This window comes from Mustela nigripes, chromosome 5 (genome assembly GCF_022355385.1).
Source record: "Mustela nigripes isolate SB6536 chromosome 5, MUSNIG.SB6536, whole genome shotgun sequence".
NCBI classification, from domain to species: domain Eukaryota; kingdom Metazoa; phylum Chordata; class Mammalia; order Carnivora; family Mustelidae; genus Mustela; species Mustela nigripes.
Genome location: NC_081561.1, coordinates 50,319,759 through 50,335,584, shown reverse-complemented (window position 1 = coordinate 50,335,584; position 15,826 = coordinate 50,319,759). Strand labels below are relative to the sequence as shown.

Genomic DNA, 15,826 nt, shown 5'->3' with positions numbered 1-15,826 from the left:
TCTTTTTCAGGTCCCTAGGGGTCGCAGTGAACTCTGCCACTGTGGAGAGTACGAAAGGTGCTCTGGTGGGTGGGCTTTGCTGATCCTTGTTTGTGCCAGGGCAGGCACAAATTTATTGATTATATTGATGTTGCATTTAATATTTGCCTGAAAAAAGTCTGCAGCAAATAATTTTCAAGTGAAGTGTGGAGACCACTGTTGCTGCTGCCCAGTACTACTTGTCTACTGCACCATGGAGCCTTTACCGTGATGTAGACCCAGCACGCTTTGCTCAAAGCCAGTGCAAGGCTTCAGAGCCTGTCATGACAATGAGCTTTAAAATTGTTTCCCTGTTTCCTGTCTTTACCAACTGGCCGAGGTTTGTCCTCACTAAATGATTGAAATTCTACCTCTTTTGTCAAGCCTTCTCCAACGATGGGAAGAGGTGATGTAGATCCTCAACGCACAGGTTCCCTGACCGATGCTTTACTACCCACACAGTGAGCGCATTAGTCTTTTATCTGTACATAGAGGTTTAGTGGTTCAGTGTTCAAGTGTTTGCACCTGGATCATATTGTACGCTGTAAGTGGGGGAGTCTTTGGTTGTTAAACTTTCTTTGTGTCTAGACCAACCCTGGTGTTGCTCTGACATAACGAATGAGTACCCGGGATCAGACGCACAGTGTTACCTCCTTCACTCTGCTATCTTCCAACCTGATGAGGCAACCCAGTTGGGTTCTTAAAGCTTTCTGAGGACCACATTGGCATGTTCCTATGCAGTCACTTTTCTGGCTTAATGCCATAGTGTTGATGAAAGAAGAAACTATGGAAAAAAAGAAACCTATCTCCATTGCTCTTAAAACCTTCTAATGAAGAATAATTGTTGTCCATTAATAATTGCTTAGTTTCCCTGATAAAAGGAGCCATTAGGGACAGATTTTAGTATATATTTTCAGGGTGGAAAAAAATCTCGCCAGAAGAACTGGTAAGCTTCTTTGCTTTAGGATTTTTTAGAGCAAGTAAGAGTAGGGGAAGGAGTGGAGGGGGAGAGTGGGTCTTGATCTCGGGACCCCGTTCGGAATCAAGAGTCGTACGTTTAACTGACCGAGCCACCCAGGCATCCCAAGCTTCTTCCTCTTAATATCAGTTCTGACATTTATCACATTTCCTTTTCTGCTTTTGTTATGAGACAAAAATGAGAAAGCTCATAGCTAATTTTGATGATCAGTGAGAGCAGCTGTACCATGAGTTGCAGGAAACTGAGGAGTTGGAGGAGCTGTATTGCTGACATTTACAAGGGGGGGATGCTCTGTTAGGCACATATACAGCATCAGTACAGCAATACTACTCGTGGTTAGTGTTAACCATCCTGAGTTTCGTAAGCTTTGCCTGTGAAATGGGGATAGATAGTTCACCCAGATTTGTGTTGTTGGTGGCTGGAAGAGCTGGGGTTTTGAACTTACTTTGTTCCATGAAGAACCTGCACTTTCTATGTCATGAAGTTTTTTACATGTTTGCATTTTATAAAGACCTCTTTATATCCCTTTTAGAAAACCCTGGGGGGAGGGGGTTTGGGAGAAGGGGGTGGGATTATGGACATTGGGGAGGGTATGTGCTTTGGTGAGTGCTGTGAAGTGTGTAAACCTGGTGATTCACAGACCTGTACCCCTGGGGATAAAAATATATGTTTATAAAAAATAAAAAATTAAAAAAAAAAAAAAAAAAAAGTAAACCCTGGGGGTAAAATTAAGTAAATGACTACATATCACTGAAATTGCCAGTTATCATGGGAAGGCAACAGCCAAGAAGGGAAGCATTCCTTATGGTCTTCATAGAGTTCCCAGGCTTGGGTAGGCTTTAAGGACACTGGCTGAATAATACTGACTTTTCAGATAGGCCCTTGAAAAAAATGTTTGGTGAACAATGACTTTTTGCTTTACTCTCACTAAAATGTCTTGGAGGATTCTACCGGTAAAGCCAGGAAGGATACTTTTGCTTTAAGGAGTTTTCAAATGTTGGTACAAAGTGTAAGTGAATTTGTCTTTCAAAAAACATGCTAATGAAATATTTTTCTTGAGATCAGTTTTATCAATTTCTACTCAAATCCCACACTGATTTTTTTTTTTACTTTTCAAAAATGGGTTAGCCTGCAGATGAACATGATCTTATATAGAAAGTATCCACAAAAAGCTATTGGAGTTAGTTAATGAATTCAGCAAGATTACAGGATACAAGATTAAAATGTAAAAATCCGTTTTATTTCTGTATGCTAGCACTGAGCAAACCAAAAATGAAATTAAGAAAACAGTTCCCTTTATGAAGCACCAAAAAGAATGAAATAGTTAGGAATAAATATAACAGAAGAAATGAAAGACACGTATATAGCAAAGTACAAAACATTGTTGAAAGAAGGTAAAAATGACCTAAATAAATGGAAAGACATTCAGTGTTTATGGATTAGGAGACTTAGTATGGTTATGATGGCAATACTCCCCAAATAAATCTACTTATTCAACTCAATCCCCATCAGAATTCTAGTTGGCATTTTTTTTTGTTTTGCACTAATTGACATGTTGAGCCCCAAATTCAAATGGAGATATAAGAGACCCAGAATAGCCAAAACAGTCTTAAAGAAGATGTGCAATATTGGAGGATTGACACTTCCAGATTTCAAAACGTAACTAGCAAGGTTCAGTGATCAATATGTGTGGTACTGACAAAAAGATAGACACAGAGTTCACTGGAATAGAATTGGGAATTCAGAAATAAACCTTTGCCATTTATAGTTAACTGATTTTGACAGGAGTGCCAAACCAGTTCAGTGAGGAAGAATAGTTTTTTCAACAGATGCTGTTGGGACAACTGACTATCCATCCATATGCAAAAGAATGAAGTCCCACCCCCTACTTCACACCACATACAAAAATTAATTCTAAATGGAGCAAAGACTTAATTGTAAGAGCTAAAACTCTTATAAGAATATGGGTAAATCTTCATGACTTTGGATTAGACAGTGGTTTCTTAGATGTGACACCAAAAGCCCACACAACAAAAGAAAAAAATGGATAAATCTGGACTTTATCATAATTAAAGACTTTATGCATCAAAGTCCACTATGAAGAAAGTGAAAAGAAAATGTACAGGTGGCAGAAAATATTTGCAAATTATGTATCCGATAAGAGCCTTGTATCCATAATATATTGAGAATTCTTAAAACTCAACAGTGAAAGATAAATAACCCAATTAAAAAAAATAAAGATGGAGATTTGTCCAAAGAAGATAAATGACCAATAGTCACATAAAAAGATGCTCAACATCATTTTAGTTATCAGATAAAAGCAAATCAAAACCACAGTGAGATACCACTTTAGACCCACTAATTCTAATAAAAACCAATAATAACAAATGTTGGTGAAGATGTGTAGAGACTGAAACTCTCATCCACTGTTGGTGGGAATGTAAAGAGATGCATGCCCCACACTTGAAGGAGCAGGTCCCACTTCAAAAAGCTGGACATAGCTACCATATAACCCAGCAATTCCACTACCAAAGAGAATTTAAAGCATGCCTCACAAAAACTTGTACATGGATGTTCATAGCTGCTTTTATTCGTAATAGCCAAAGGGTAGAAACAACTCACATTTCTATCAGTGATTAACTGATAACCAAAATGTGATATATTCATCTAATGAAATATTTAGCCAAAAAGGTATTGTTGGGATACCAATATATGCTACAACAGGATGAACCTTAAAAACATGTTAAGTAAAAGAAGCCGATAGAAAAGGCCACATAGTATCTGATTCCATTCAAATGACATATACAGTATAGGCAAATGCATAGAGACAGAAATTAGATGAGTGGTTGCCAGTGCCTGGGGTAGGGAGTGAGGGAGGGTAAGTGTTGGGAGGGCAGAGCCGGGATAAGGAACAACCTCTGATGGATATGAAGTTTCTTTTTTTTTAATTAATTAATTTATCTGTATTAACATGTAATGTATTATTTGTTTCAGGGGTACAGGGCTGTGATTCATCAGTCTTACACAATTCATAGTGCTCACCATAGCACATACCCTCCCCTATGTCCATCACCCAGCCACCCCCCCCCCCCCCCCCCCTCCAATCCAGCAACGCTCAGTTTGTTGCCTGAAATTAAGAATCTCTTATGGTTTGTCTCCCTCTCTGGTTTTGTCTTATTTCATTTTTTCCTCTCTTCCTCAATGATCTTTGCCTTGTTTCTCAAATTCCACATATCAGTGAGATCACATGATAATTGTCTTTCTTTGACTGACTTATTTTGCTCAGCAAAATACCCTCTAGTTCCATCCATGTCGTTGCAAATGGCTAGGTTTCATTTTTTTGGCTGCATAGTATCCCATTGTATATATATACACACCACATCTTTTTTATCCATTCATCTGTTGACGGCCATCTAGGTTCTTTCCATAGTTTGGCTTCTGTGGACATTGCTGCTATAAACATTCGGGTGCACGTGCCCCTTCAGATTTCTACGTTTGTGTCTTTGGGGTAAATCCTACTAGTACAACTGTGTGGTGGTAGGCTAGCTCTATTTTCAACTTTATGAGGAATGTCCATGCTGTTTTCCAGAGTGGCTACACCAGCTTTCATTCCCACCAACAGTGTAGGAGGGTTCCTCTTTCTCCATATCCTCACCAGCATCTGTCATTTCCCTACTTGTTTATTTTAGCCATTCTGACTGGTGTGAGGTAGTGTCTTATCCAAATGGCCAACAGAAACCCGAAGTTTCTTTGTGGGTGATGACAGTTTTCTAGAATTAGGTAGTGGTGATGGATCTTTAGGCCAACTTTAAGCCTGGTGTCGCTGAAGGATGAGGTTGTATCTGGGAGGCTGACCTCTTTATTCTTGCAGGAAATGCTCTCTAACGTAGCCTCATGAGTAACGCACTAAAGTCATTTCACATCAGTTACTCACCTGGTGACAAGGCGGTACACATAGCCAGAGCCTCCAAGACCTTTGGGCCACGAGGAGTGGGAGCAAGGTTGAGAGGTTGTAAGACTCCATTGGGAACTTGTAGAGAATTTTGAGAATCTTGGGAGCCTCTGTTTCCATCTGGGGGCATTTGTCTTTACTTTATGTATCTGTCTCCATGAAATTCCTTATCCTTGGCCTTTAAAGAAACATACCCTCAAAAAAAAAGAACAAAAAATAAGTTAGTCTAAATATATCCAAATATCTCTACTCTGTTTAGATTTGCTCCTCAAAAAATAGCATTCTTATAGGAGAAGGAATATATAACGGACTGGCATGGTGCCCAGAACGTAGCTATCAGTCACAAAATGGTTATTATCAGTAAACATTTAATTATGCCATTTGCTAATAAAAGTAGAGCAAGTACATAGGCCCTGGGTTCCCTGGCAGATGGAAATAGAGGGTGCAGGTCTGATTTTGTGTCTGCTACCCTTGGGAATGATGACCTTAATTTTAGTGGGCCTTACTAATAAGGCCTAGGGCCAAGCTGCTTACCTATATTATATTCGTGCATGCTGCCTGAAAGGAATAAATCTTACTCCCCTACCCTCACCCCCCCCCCTTTTTTTTAAAGTTTTTGAGAGAGACAGAGAACAAGAGAGGAAGAAGGTCAGAGGGAGACGGAGAAGCAGGATCCCCACTGAGCAGAGAGCCCGATGCAGGGCTCAATCCCAGGACCCTGAGATTATGACCTGAGCCAAAGGCAGAGGCTTAACCCACTGAGCCACCCAGGCGTCCCCTACTCTTTTTTGAGGCCTAGGAATTTCTATAAAATGTTTGTTTCAAAAACAAAAATAAATATTTTTAGAAGTTTCTAGAGCAAAACCACCATAAAGAAATTTGTTACCATAGCTTTCTTAAATGCTAATTTGGTATTTAAAAAGCAGAAATTTTATGTAAATTCTCCCTGTCCCTAATAATTGTGGTGTTTTCTCCCGTCAAATAATATTACCATGAATATTTATAGATTGTATATTTTAATGGTTTTATAGTGTACTACCATTTGTTTTCTTGTTCTACCTCAATTTATTTTATTCTTTAGTTTCTTAATGATTTTGGCTACCAAAATGGAAAAAAAAAATCCAAGTGGATTAAAAGGGGATTTTTCAAGTATAGTGGAGAACAGATGTAAATTCTTTAAAGTAACCACTCATCCAGTCCCTGAAATAGAATCCTAAAAATACAGATGGCCTACATTCTGACTTACATTATAACTTTTGTCCCTGCTCTCATGAACTGTATAAAACATTAAGCATTAATGTGTTCAGAAGAAATGCTTTAATGTACTCTTTTTCTGTAAGAGCTCATTAAGTTGTTTGTGGTGGTTATTGTTGTTTTACCCCATTTGCTGGTAGAAATAGTGGAAAGGAGTTAGAGGAAGAAGAGAAAATCATGTTTTTGTAGGATGGGGATGAAATCACTCCAGCAGTATTGCATAGAAGTTTAATTCACCAAATATTAAAATTAAGGAGTAAAATAACTGTTAATGAGGGAATAGTTTAAAAAATTAAGGTGTATATAGAAGTGAGATACTATGCAGTTATTTAAAAAAAAAAGTACAGATATTTATAAATAAGAAATGAGACAAAAATCTGTGTGAGCAGGGATGCCTGGGAGGCTCAGTTAGTTAAGCGTCTGCCTTTGGCTCAGGATTCTGGGATTGAGTCCTGCATCAGGCTCCCTGCTCAGCTTCTCCCTCTGTCTGCCTCTCACTCCCCCTGGTTGTGTGCTCTCTCTCTCTCTCTCTCTCTGTCTCTCTCTCTCAGACAGATAAATAAATAAAATCTTTTAAAAAAATCAGAGCAAAGCAAAGTTCTAGATGTGTGTGGGATAAATTGCATGTGAAGACTGGGAAGATACTTGTTGTCTTTGCATGAAAGAGAACTCTGTATGAATACACAAGTAACTAACAAAAGAACGGGTGATTTTCAGTGAGAAGGGTCTCCGTGGTGGGAAACTGGGTAGATGAGGGAGGAAGGTGGAAGGAAACCTTACTACTGATTCTTATAAAGGGCTTACAACAATATCTATCATATAATAAGCTGCTGGTATCATTGCTAGTCGTCGAAGTGTTAAAAACCAGAAAACTTACTACTGATTCTTATAAAGGCTTACAACTATATCTATCATATAATAAGCTGCTGGTATCATTGCTAGTAGTCGAAGTGTTAAAAACCAGTAATTCTTATATTGCATCTCCAGTGTCTCATTTTCTCACATGTAAAATATTAGAAACACCTGGCATATTCTTTGGTCTCTATACTCTGATGTTTTAACTGAAGTGGCTGATAAAGACGTGTGGAGGCTGAGTCTCCTTGTTTCTCTCGGCCTAGGGATTAAGAGCCTGGTCTCAGAAGTGGACAGAACTGAGTCTGACTCCCCCAGTGCCGCATTTGCTGGAGCATATTTTTCTTCATTAGGTGCTATAAGGGAGGCAGAGGTGTTTGTGCTACATTGAATGTTCCCTTGATGGGAAGGCACTATCTTGATATCTGGATTGACGATGCATGCTGTATTCTGAAAGACTAAGGGAGATCATTTGTTCATTCATTTAGTTATTCCATTTTATATTAATTTCTCTGGTCTAAATCTGCATTCAGGCAGATCTCCTTTTATGTAAGCTGTTAGTAGAATATTTGGAGAGGGCTGGCAGGATTCTGTACTTGCTCTGGGACTGTGCAACTTGTATCTTTCTACAAGTTGGCCAGGGCCAGCAGCTCACTGTCTCTGGGAGCTGCACTTCAGGGAGTCTTCCGTAGCGGGGATGACTCCTATGATGTAGAGTGTCATGTAGCAGGACAGGCCCACTTAGAAGGTACCTGACTGCACAGGGCTGTGGTCTGTCTCAAGGAAATAAGGGGCAACACTGTCTTGACTTGATGGGAAAATGGAAAATGTAGTTTGCCCTAATTGCCATAGTAGATATGATTATCTTTATTTTAGGGTAGGTTGGGGTAGCACCTGAGCTGGGCAGTCCAGCAGCTACTTAGTGAGGGACAAGCCAGGAGTGGAGCCAGGGCCGGGCCCTACTCCCTGCGCCCTGCCCGACCCCATGTACTCTTCTCAGAGTAACATTTGGCCACTGGGTCCACACAGCCTGATGGAATGCTTGAGTTCCTTCATTTTAAATAGTTTAAAGTTAGGGGAAGTATTGCCTCAGAAAAGCTCTTATTTTAAATACTTTGTTTTAAATTAATTGTTGAATTTTGAAAAGTTACAAAAATCAGCTGTTTTTTTGTTGTTGTAACACCCATACATTCTCATTCCCCCAAGGCCTCCAAACAGTAGAAACTAAGAAGTTTTGGAATCAGAACTTTTTTGCTTAACAGGATATTCTGCTTACTTGGGTGTTAGCATGGTGGTGGTGGGAACCATGCGTTGACTGTAACAGGTCATTAGCAAGTTCTGCTAACTTGCAGAATGTTGGAAGTCTGCAGGCATTTTTGCAGTGTTTTTGCTCAAGCATTATTGCTTTTAGTAACTGTGGCCTGTGCCTTTTACCCTCAAGAGAAAATGTAAAGATAATTTAAAAATGTGTACCCTGTTTTTAAAATGACATAAACCTGTGTTTATGCTAGTGCTTGTGTCCTTGGTGCGGTTAAGAAGGTAAGACTGACATATTTGCCCCAGATTGATAGCTGCTTTTAAAATCGAAATTATTAAGAGAGTCCAGAGAATAGAGGGCCCCTGAGATGCCTCAAGGCGGTGTGGGGTGAGGGCAGGAGTTTTGGCTTCCCACCAGACTTGGATTGTGCTTTTGGCCCTTCCTAATGGAATTTACACAAAGCACCCCGTTCCTAATTGTGTCCTTGGCCTGTCATCACCCAGCTGGGTCGTTACTAATCAATAGTATGAGAGAGTGTGATGTGTGTGAGGAGCTGTATGCCATGCCAGAGAGAGTGGTCAGGTGGTCCAGGTCAGGCGGGAGGCCTCAGGACGATGCTCCGCATCAAGGCCTGCAGAAAGCTGCTTTTATTGTTATTTTATTTTATTTTATTTTTTAAGATTTTATTTATTTATTTGACAGAGAGATCACAAGTAGGCAGAGAGGCAGGCAGAGAGAGAGGAGAAAGCAGGCTTCCCGCTGAGCAGAGAGCCCGATGCGGGGCTCGATCCCAGAACCCTGGGATCATGACCTGAGCCGAAGGCAGAGGCTTAACCCACTGAGCCACCCTGGTGCCCCTATTTTATTTTATTTTTTAAAGATTTTGTTTATTTGTTAGAGAGAGAGAGCATGAGCAGGGAAGGGGAAGAGGCAGAGGGAGAAGCAGGCTCCTCTTTAAGCAGGGAACCCCATGCAGGACTCCTTTCCAGCACCCTGGGATCATGAATGACTGAGCCACCTAGGCACCCCAGGAAGACCACTTTTAATGAGGGCATTCAGTGATGCCTGCCAGTAAGGTTTGTGAAGCAAGGACTTTTTCCTTCTTTTATTAGTGTGTGCCTTTCATGCGTCAAAATTGATGTGAAAGCAATGAATGTTGAACAGATAAAATTACAATTTCATCAGTGATTGTTAAAATACGAATGTGAAAATAGCTAAAGGTTACTACCTCCCCAGTGAAACTGGCCAGGGTTTACACCAAAGCTGAAAGCAAAGCAGTGCAGTGTTTACTTGTCACCCTCGTGTACAGGTTGCTTTTTGAAATAGACACCAGGTAATTCCTTCTCACCTCCCTCTCCTTCCCATTCTTCTGTCTTCTGTATGAATGCATGACACACCCAAGGTAGAGCTACATTGCTGCAACTTTGGCCTTCCTTTTTTCTTAAGAATGTCAGCATTAAATTCATAATTGTTAGCAGGGATTTTGTTTTTTTAAAAAAATATGTTCTGAAGAGTTTTGTTTGCTTCTGCCTTAATTGTGAGAAGTATTGTTTTCTAAAATTGGAGGAGATGCAGAATTTGTACATTTCATCAAGTTAAGATACATTTTCCAGGAAACAGTCTTCACATGTGTATATATATTGTTTGTGCAAATCAGATTTACATTTTCTGATGTTATGAAACCAGCTTTGGTTCTGGCTTTTATGTTGGAAGGAAAATGGAAGATTAAGGCAGATTAGAGTGTTGGGATAATGTTTGACTCCTTGTGTTCTGTGTGCTTACATGGTAAAAATCCTCCAAATTTGAACATTACTGTGGTGATACAAGCAAAACCTTGAGTTTGGGATTGGTGCAGAGCTTAGTACAGCACCTGGTGGAGTAATAGATGAATCTGTTACCTTCCGAATCAGTAATGCGTGCCCGTGCTGACGTCCCCTGGGCATATGAGGTTTCTGGTGAGGCAGAGCCGCCACTGCATATGAAGCTTCCACCCAGATCATTAGTGTCCTGGGAAAACATCTGTCTCCTTTCATCGTGCTCCTGGTAGGCATGGATTACACCTGAGAGACAACAGAATCTGCAGAAAAGCATGCTACTGTAGTGTTCCATAGGAATGAAACAAACATTACCGCTCCCATTTATTGAATCGGTCTTGTGCTGGGCACCACGTGAGGTGTCCTTAATGCATTTAAATGGCCATTATTTCCATACTGTTGCTTCCAGGTACTCTGCGAATTTGTGGTCTTTTTTTTTTTTTTTTTAAGATTTTATGTGTTTTTGGGAGAGAGAGAGAGCGAGAGAGAGCCAGGGAACATGAGCAAGGAACAGGGGGGGGCAGAGGCAGAGGGAGAAACAGAAGCCCCACTGAGCAGGGAGTCTGATGCAGGACTCCATCCCAGGACTCTGGGATCATGACCTGAGCCGAAGGCAGACACTTAACAACTGAGCCACCCAGGCATCCCTAGAATTTGTGATCTTAGGTATAGCATGTGGACCCTCTGGACTGAGATGCCTACTATCAAACATGGTTGGTCTCTCACTGGTGTTTGGAAGAAGAGCTGTGATCTTTGTGAGATTAAAGGCATTACTGTTTTTTATGGTACCTGCACATATTTGACATTCTAAAGTCTGGAAGCATACAGTTGGCTTCTATCTTGGTTCCAAGCAGTAGTTTGTCTTTAAGGACTACTGACTTATTTTCACATATCAACTGTACAAGTATTTAAATAAGGGTGCTTTACATTGATGATGCTTCTCTTTTTATTTTAATATTAAAACTGAGGAGGTAGATAGTATGTTGTTTTTAATGAGGATAGGGGTAGTGGTTATACATATTTTTCTCCTGGGAGGAAGTGATGAGGTTTTATTAAGAATTGCTATTTGTGGAGTATATTATGAAAGGGAGAATGGGAAGAAGAATCTCAGGAATTTTCCTTATATTTTTTTTCCTCTTGTTCATTTCTAGTCTTTATAACCTGGCTTCCCTGGAACTGAGAGAGAATCTTCTTACATATCTTCCTGAGTGAGTCTCTGGGCAAAACAAGAGGGGATTTTGTACTACATGAATTTCTTCAAGTATTAAAAAAAAAAAAATAAGTACTACAGTACTTTGTCAAAAAGAGATTCTGTGTCTTTTGGAAAGTTTGGGAGATGCCAGCCTTCCCTTAATAGTTTTTACTTGGTAATTCTTAGAACCATGCAGTTTGAATGTTTTTGGAAATGAATCCAAGTGAGGAATACCATGTTGCTCAGCATTTCTAAGTACTCTCTAAGAGTTCCTTCTTCTTCTTTATTTTAATAGTTCTCTTACCCAGCTGCGGAGACTAGAAGAACTTGATTTAGGAAACAATGAAATATATAATTTGGTAAGTCTGTATCGAAGAGATTTAGATTTAATTTTGTCCCTATGTGGTATTTTAGGGGAAATCTGTAGGGGTGTATTTTCACAGATATAGCTTGGCAACATGAGAGAATATGCTTCAGTTCATACATGTTAAGAATTATGATGTAGGGGTGGGGGGGGGGGTCAGGACTAGAGATGACGGGCATAAATGGAAATCACCAGCATTCTTGGAGAGCACTGGGAGTGCTTTTAGGATGGGGGACTTGTATTGGAAAAGTCCCAACAGACATCCTCTATAGTACCCATTTATTAACTGTTGAATTGGGATTCTTTCTTAGTGGAAGACTCAACATTGGAACTTTGTTACCATAGCATTGTTTTTTGTTGTTTTAGCCAGAATCAATTGGAGCTCTCTTACATCTAAAGGATCTCTGGTTGGATGGAAATCAGCTATCAGAATTACCTCAGGTAAGTGGTGATTTTACATTTTTTCCCCCAAATTATAAAACAACCACAGGCACCACTCATGTATTCCCTGCTACTATGTGAAATTTTCTATAATGGGGATCTTGAAACCAAAAACATTGGTTGAAAAAGCACATTTGGTAACATATATTAAGCATTCATCATGCTACATTGCCACAGAAAAATTGAAAGCCTCAACCCACAATTTCTAAAGATAGAAAATACATCCTTTAGTTGGTGAAGTCTGTATTTTATTTCATCCTTGCTCCCCATGTGGCTTACTTCAAGCCCAGCAACTTTGTAAATTGTGAGGACTCCTGAGTCTTAGATGGTGTCCATTTCTGACAGTCTGTGATGTGCCAAGTGCTTTGGGATGATTGTGACCACATTCTGTTCTGTAATAGTTGATGTAAAAGAAATGTTAAAAGCTTTTATGTCACGATTTTTGCAAATACTGCTTATGTTTTAGCTGTTTTGTCATAGTGTTAAGGTTTTTCCAACTCCTATCAAATGTGAGAACCGTGTTCCAAATGAATTAGAGTCTGCACAGACTTCTAGGTACATAGTCATCTCGTGGAGTCCTTTTGTAAGCAGACTTGCCTTCTGGTAAAGAAAGAAACATAAGCCAACAAACCCAGCAATTAAAAAAACAAGCGTTTTCCTCTTACTCAATTTTTCTCTAACTATTCCTGAATTTCTTTCTTTGATATACCTTATAGCCAGTCTTTAAAGTCCGGGTGTATTTTCTGATGGCCTAGGTGCCCCTAGTTTAAAGCAGATCAGATGGTCAGGTGTCTGCTCAGTGGGCTGAAGCAGGTGTGATGGTGCCGTGTGCTGTAGGTGAGGAAGGCCGTGTTGATGCAGGAGGTCGAACTCCAGGACGAAGCACTCGTAGCATGTTTTGGATGTAGTTACAGCACTGAAAGTATGAGGACCTCACTCACAGCCAAGGGAAGGAAGGAGATAATTGCAGTCTCTTTCTGAGGTCTTGGCTGCATTTGGAGAAAGGAGACAGATTAGCAACTGATGTGGTGAAGGTCTGATTAATATCTAGATTTCTCTAGGAAATTAGGAGAAATCCTGGTTGGGAGAATTCTCATTATTTTCGGAGTCACAGGATGGGGAATAAAATACCACGGGGTTATTAGGAAAGTAATACACCAGCTCTGGGGCATGATGGGAGAAGAGAGAGAGAGAGAGAAAGAGAGAGAGAGTGTGTATGTGTGTATGTGTGTGTGTGTACAGATGGTTTCTTTCTTTTTTTTTTTTTTTTAAGATTTTATTTATTTATTTGACAGACAGAGATCACAAGTAGGCAGAGAGGCAGGCAGAGAGAGAGAGGAGGAAGCAGCCTCCCTGCCGAGCAGAGAGCCCGATGCAGGACTCAATCCCAGGACTCTGAGATCATGAGATCATTAACCCACTGAGCCACCCAGGCGCCCTACAGATTGTTTCTTAACAGAAAATCTCAGGGTCACCCTGAAGTATGAGTTGCTTATTGAAGTGATTGATTCCAAAACCTGAGGAACTGGATTCGAGACTCCCTTTTTTAAAATTATGTAACCATAGAGTCATTTGTTCTCTTGGTGCCAGTCTCTTCATCTGTTACGTGAGAATGATTCCTTGCCTGCCTGAAGTTGGAGGGCTTGGCATCCCTCCCAGAGCCGGGTCTGTGATTTTTACAGCTTCCCGTTTTCATTGGAAAGGGGTCTGGAAATTTACTCCAGCCTTCTCATATAGATAAACTCTAAAGAAACATCCTCGGGACAACTTTGGGATTTGACTGTGAAAAATCACTGTAAGAAATTCCTCTGTACTGTGGCAGGTTGAAGCATGAATCTCTTTTTTGTGTCACTGATGTAGGAAATAGGAAATCTGAAGAACCTACTGTGCTTAGATGTCTCTGAAAATAGGTTGGAAAGACTTCCTGAAGAAATCAGTGGCCTGACTTCATTAACGGATTTAGTCATTTCCCAGAACTTACTAGAAGTGATTCCAGATGGCATCGGTAAGTACGGAAAGTAATTCCCTACTAAAGGTGCTGGCTGTTGTTTCAGGCCTTTGGAGATCACTCTGATCCTTTGGTCACCACCCTCAGAGGCTGGCGATGTGGCTCCTTTAGTCTCATTTATTTGTTCTTAAAGAAGGAATGCAGAGAACATTTAATGCACTTGAAGTTTCTTGATAGGCAAGTATTTCTGTCATCCTGGTTCCGGTAGCAGTTATAGGTATGATTACTTCTAAGTGTTGACTCCTCTGTCTCTTCCGTATCTTGTCTCCATTGTTTTCAGTAGAGATTAGTCTGAATAATAGATAAGTTTCAGGCATGGGAACAGTCTCAAAAATAAAACTCTGAAATTTTTATGTGAGCATCCTAAGTAGTTAATGAGAAAGTGACTCTGACCTCACCACATGACCTAGGGAGGAATGGTGTGTTTGAGTTGATCCTTTTCTCATACGTCGAGAATAGTCTTTTCCTTTAGCCATTGTCTGTCATTTCCTTTAAAATCAGTTAGTTCAGACATTTCCTTTATCCTAAAGGCATTCAGTCCTGTGTGAGAAAATAAACTCCGAAGGTATAAACAGACGTGGACCGAGAGCTCCACCATTGCGAAGCCACTTAGAGGTTGTAAGAAACTATGTTTAACCACATAGTTAACAAAGTGTTGCTGTCTTTGACCTTTGTTTAGCTTTTATTCAAAATATCAAAGCAGGTTTCTGAAGGATTTTCAGTAGCTGAAGAAGCTCTAGGACAGAGAACCACTTCCTTTCTGGTGTTTGGTCAAGATGAAAGCAGTATCTGATCATAACAACTGGGGAGGAACACAGACGTTGTCTTTTGGTTCGGCCTGGGTGGAAAATTGATGGGGATTTTGAGTCCAGGTAGAGATGGTCGGTGAGAATGATACTTGGTATCCAAAAACAGTTGTAGCAACTGGGGACATTTTGTTGCTAGGCATAGGAAGTAGGAAGTGTGAAATGGCTGACCTCAAGCATTTGAGAGGCCGTCCTATAGAAGAGAAGTCGATTTGTTACTGCATCTTCTAGTTCAGACAGCTATAGGGGAAGGATATAAATGAAATATTGGTTACAAATTAGTCTGGGCTGCTTAGTGAAGGGATGAGCTCCCTGTAAATTGAAGTGTTCAGGGAGAGGCGGCAACACCACTTGCCAGTAATACCATTTTGTTTTTGTTTTGTTTTGTTTTTAAGATTTTATTTATTCATTTGACAGGGAGAGATCACAAGTAGGCAGAGCAGCAGACAGAGAGAGAGGGGGAAGCAGGCTCCCCGCTGAGCAGAGAGCCCCCATGCGGGCTCAGTCCCAGGACCCTGAGATCATGACCTGAGCCGAAGGCAGAGGCTTAACCCACTGAGCCACCCGGGTGCCCTGCCAGTAATATTGTTAAGGAGACTCCTCGGTGGCACGGAGATCTTTCGATTCAATTCAGTGTGCCCTGCCCTGTGGAGAAGGCCTCTCCTGCCGGTGAGGACAGGTGGAAGCTCTCTGGAAACAGTGTTAGTAGGTTATTGACTATGCTAAACAAAGAACTTATGACTCTGTTAGTTCTCCTGCCCTGCTGTGTGAAAACACACAAAGCAAGTTAATTTTTTCAACATTTTTTCTTCAGCTTTACATTTCTTTTAAGATAGAAGCCATTTTCTGATTTTCCTGGGGACAGTGTCCCCATGCCAGCCTCTCTCA

At 40.5% G+C, this 15,826-nt stretch overlaps 1 protein-coding gene across 1 annotated transcript in view; it reads left to right on the top strand.

Annotated features, from left to right (window-relative positions):
- Window positions 1-15,826, top strand: part of LRRC1 (leucine rich repeat containing 1) — a 135,805-nt gene that overhangs the window by 95,985 nt on the left and 23,994 nt on the right. Inside the window, exons 6-9 of the mRNA XM_059401545.1 lie at window positions 11,279-11,335; window positions 11,615-11,678; window positions 12,050-12,124; window positions 13,985-14,129. Coding sequence (XP_059257528.1) covers window positions 11,279-11,335; window positions 11,615-11,678; window positions 12,050-12,124; window positions 13,985-14,129 — 341 coding nt within the window. The remainder of the gene's footprint in view (window positions 1-11,278; window positions 11,336-11,614; window positions 11,679-12,049; window positions 12,125-13,984; window positions 14,130-15,826) is intronic.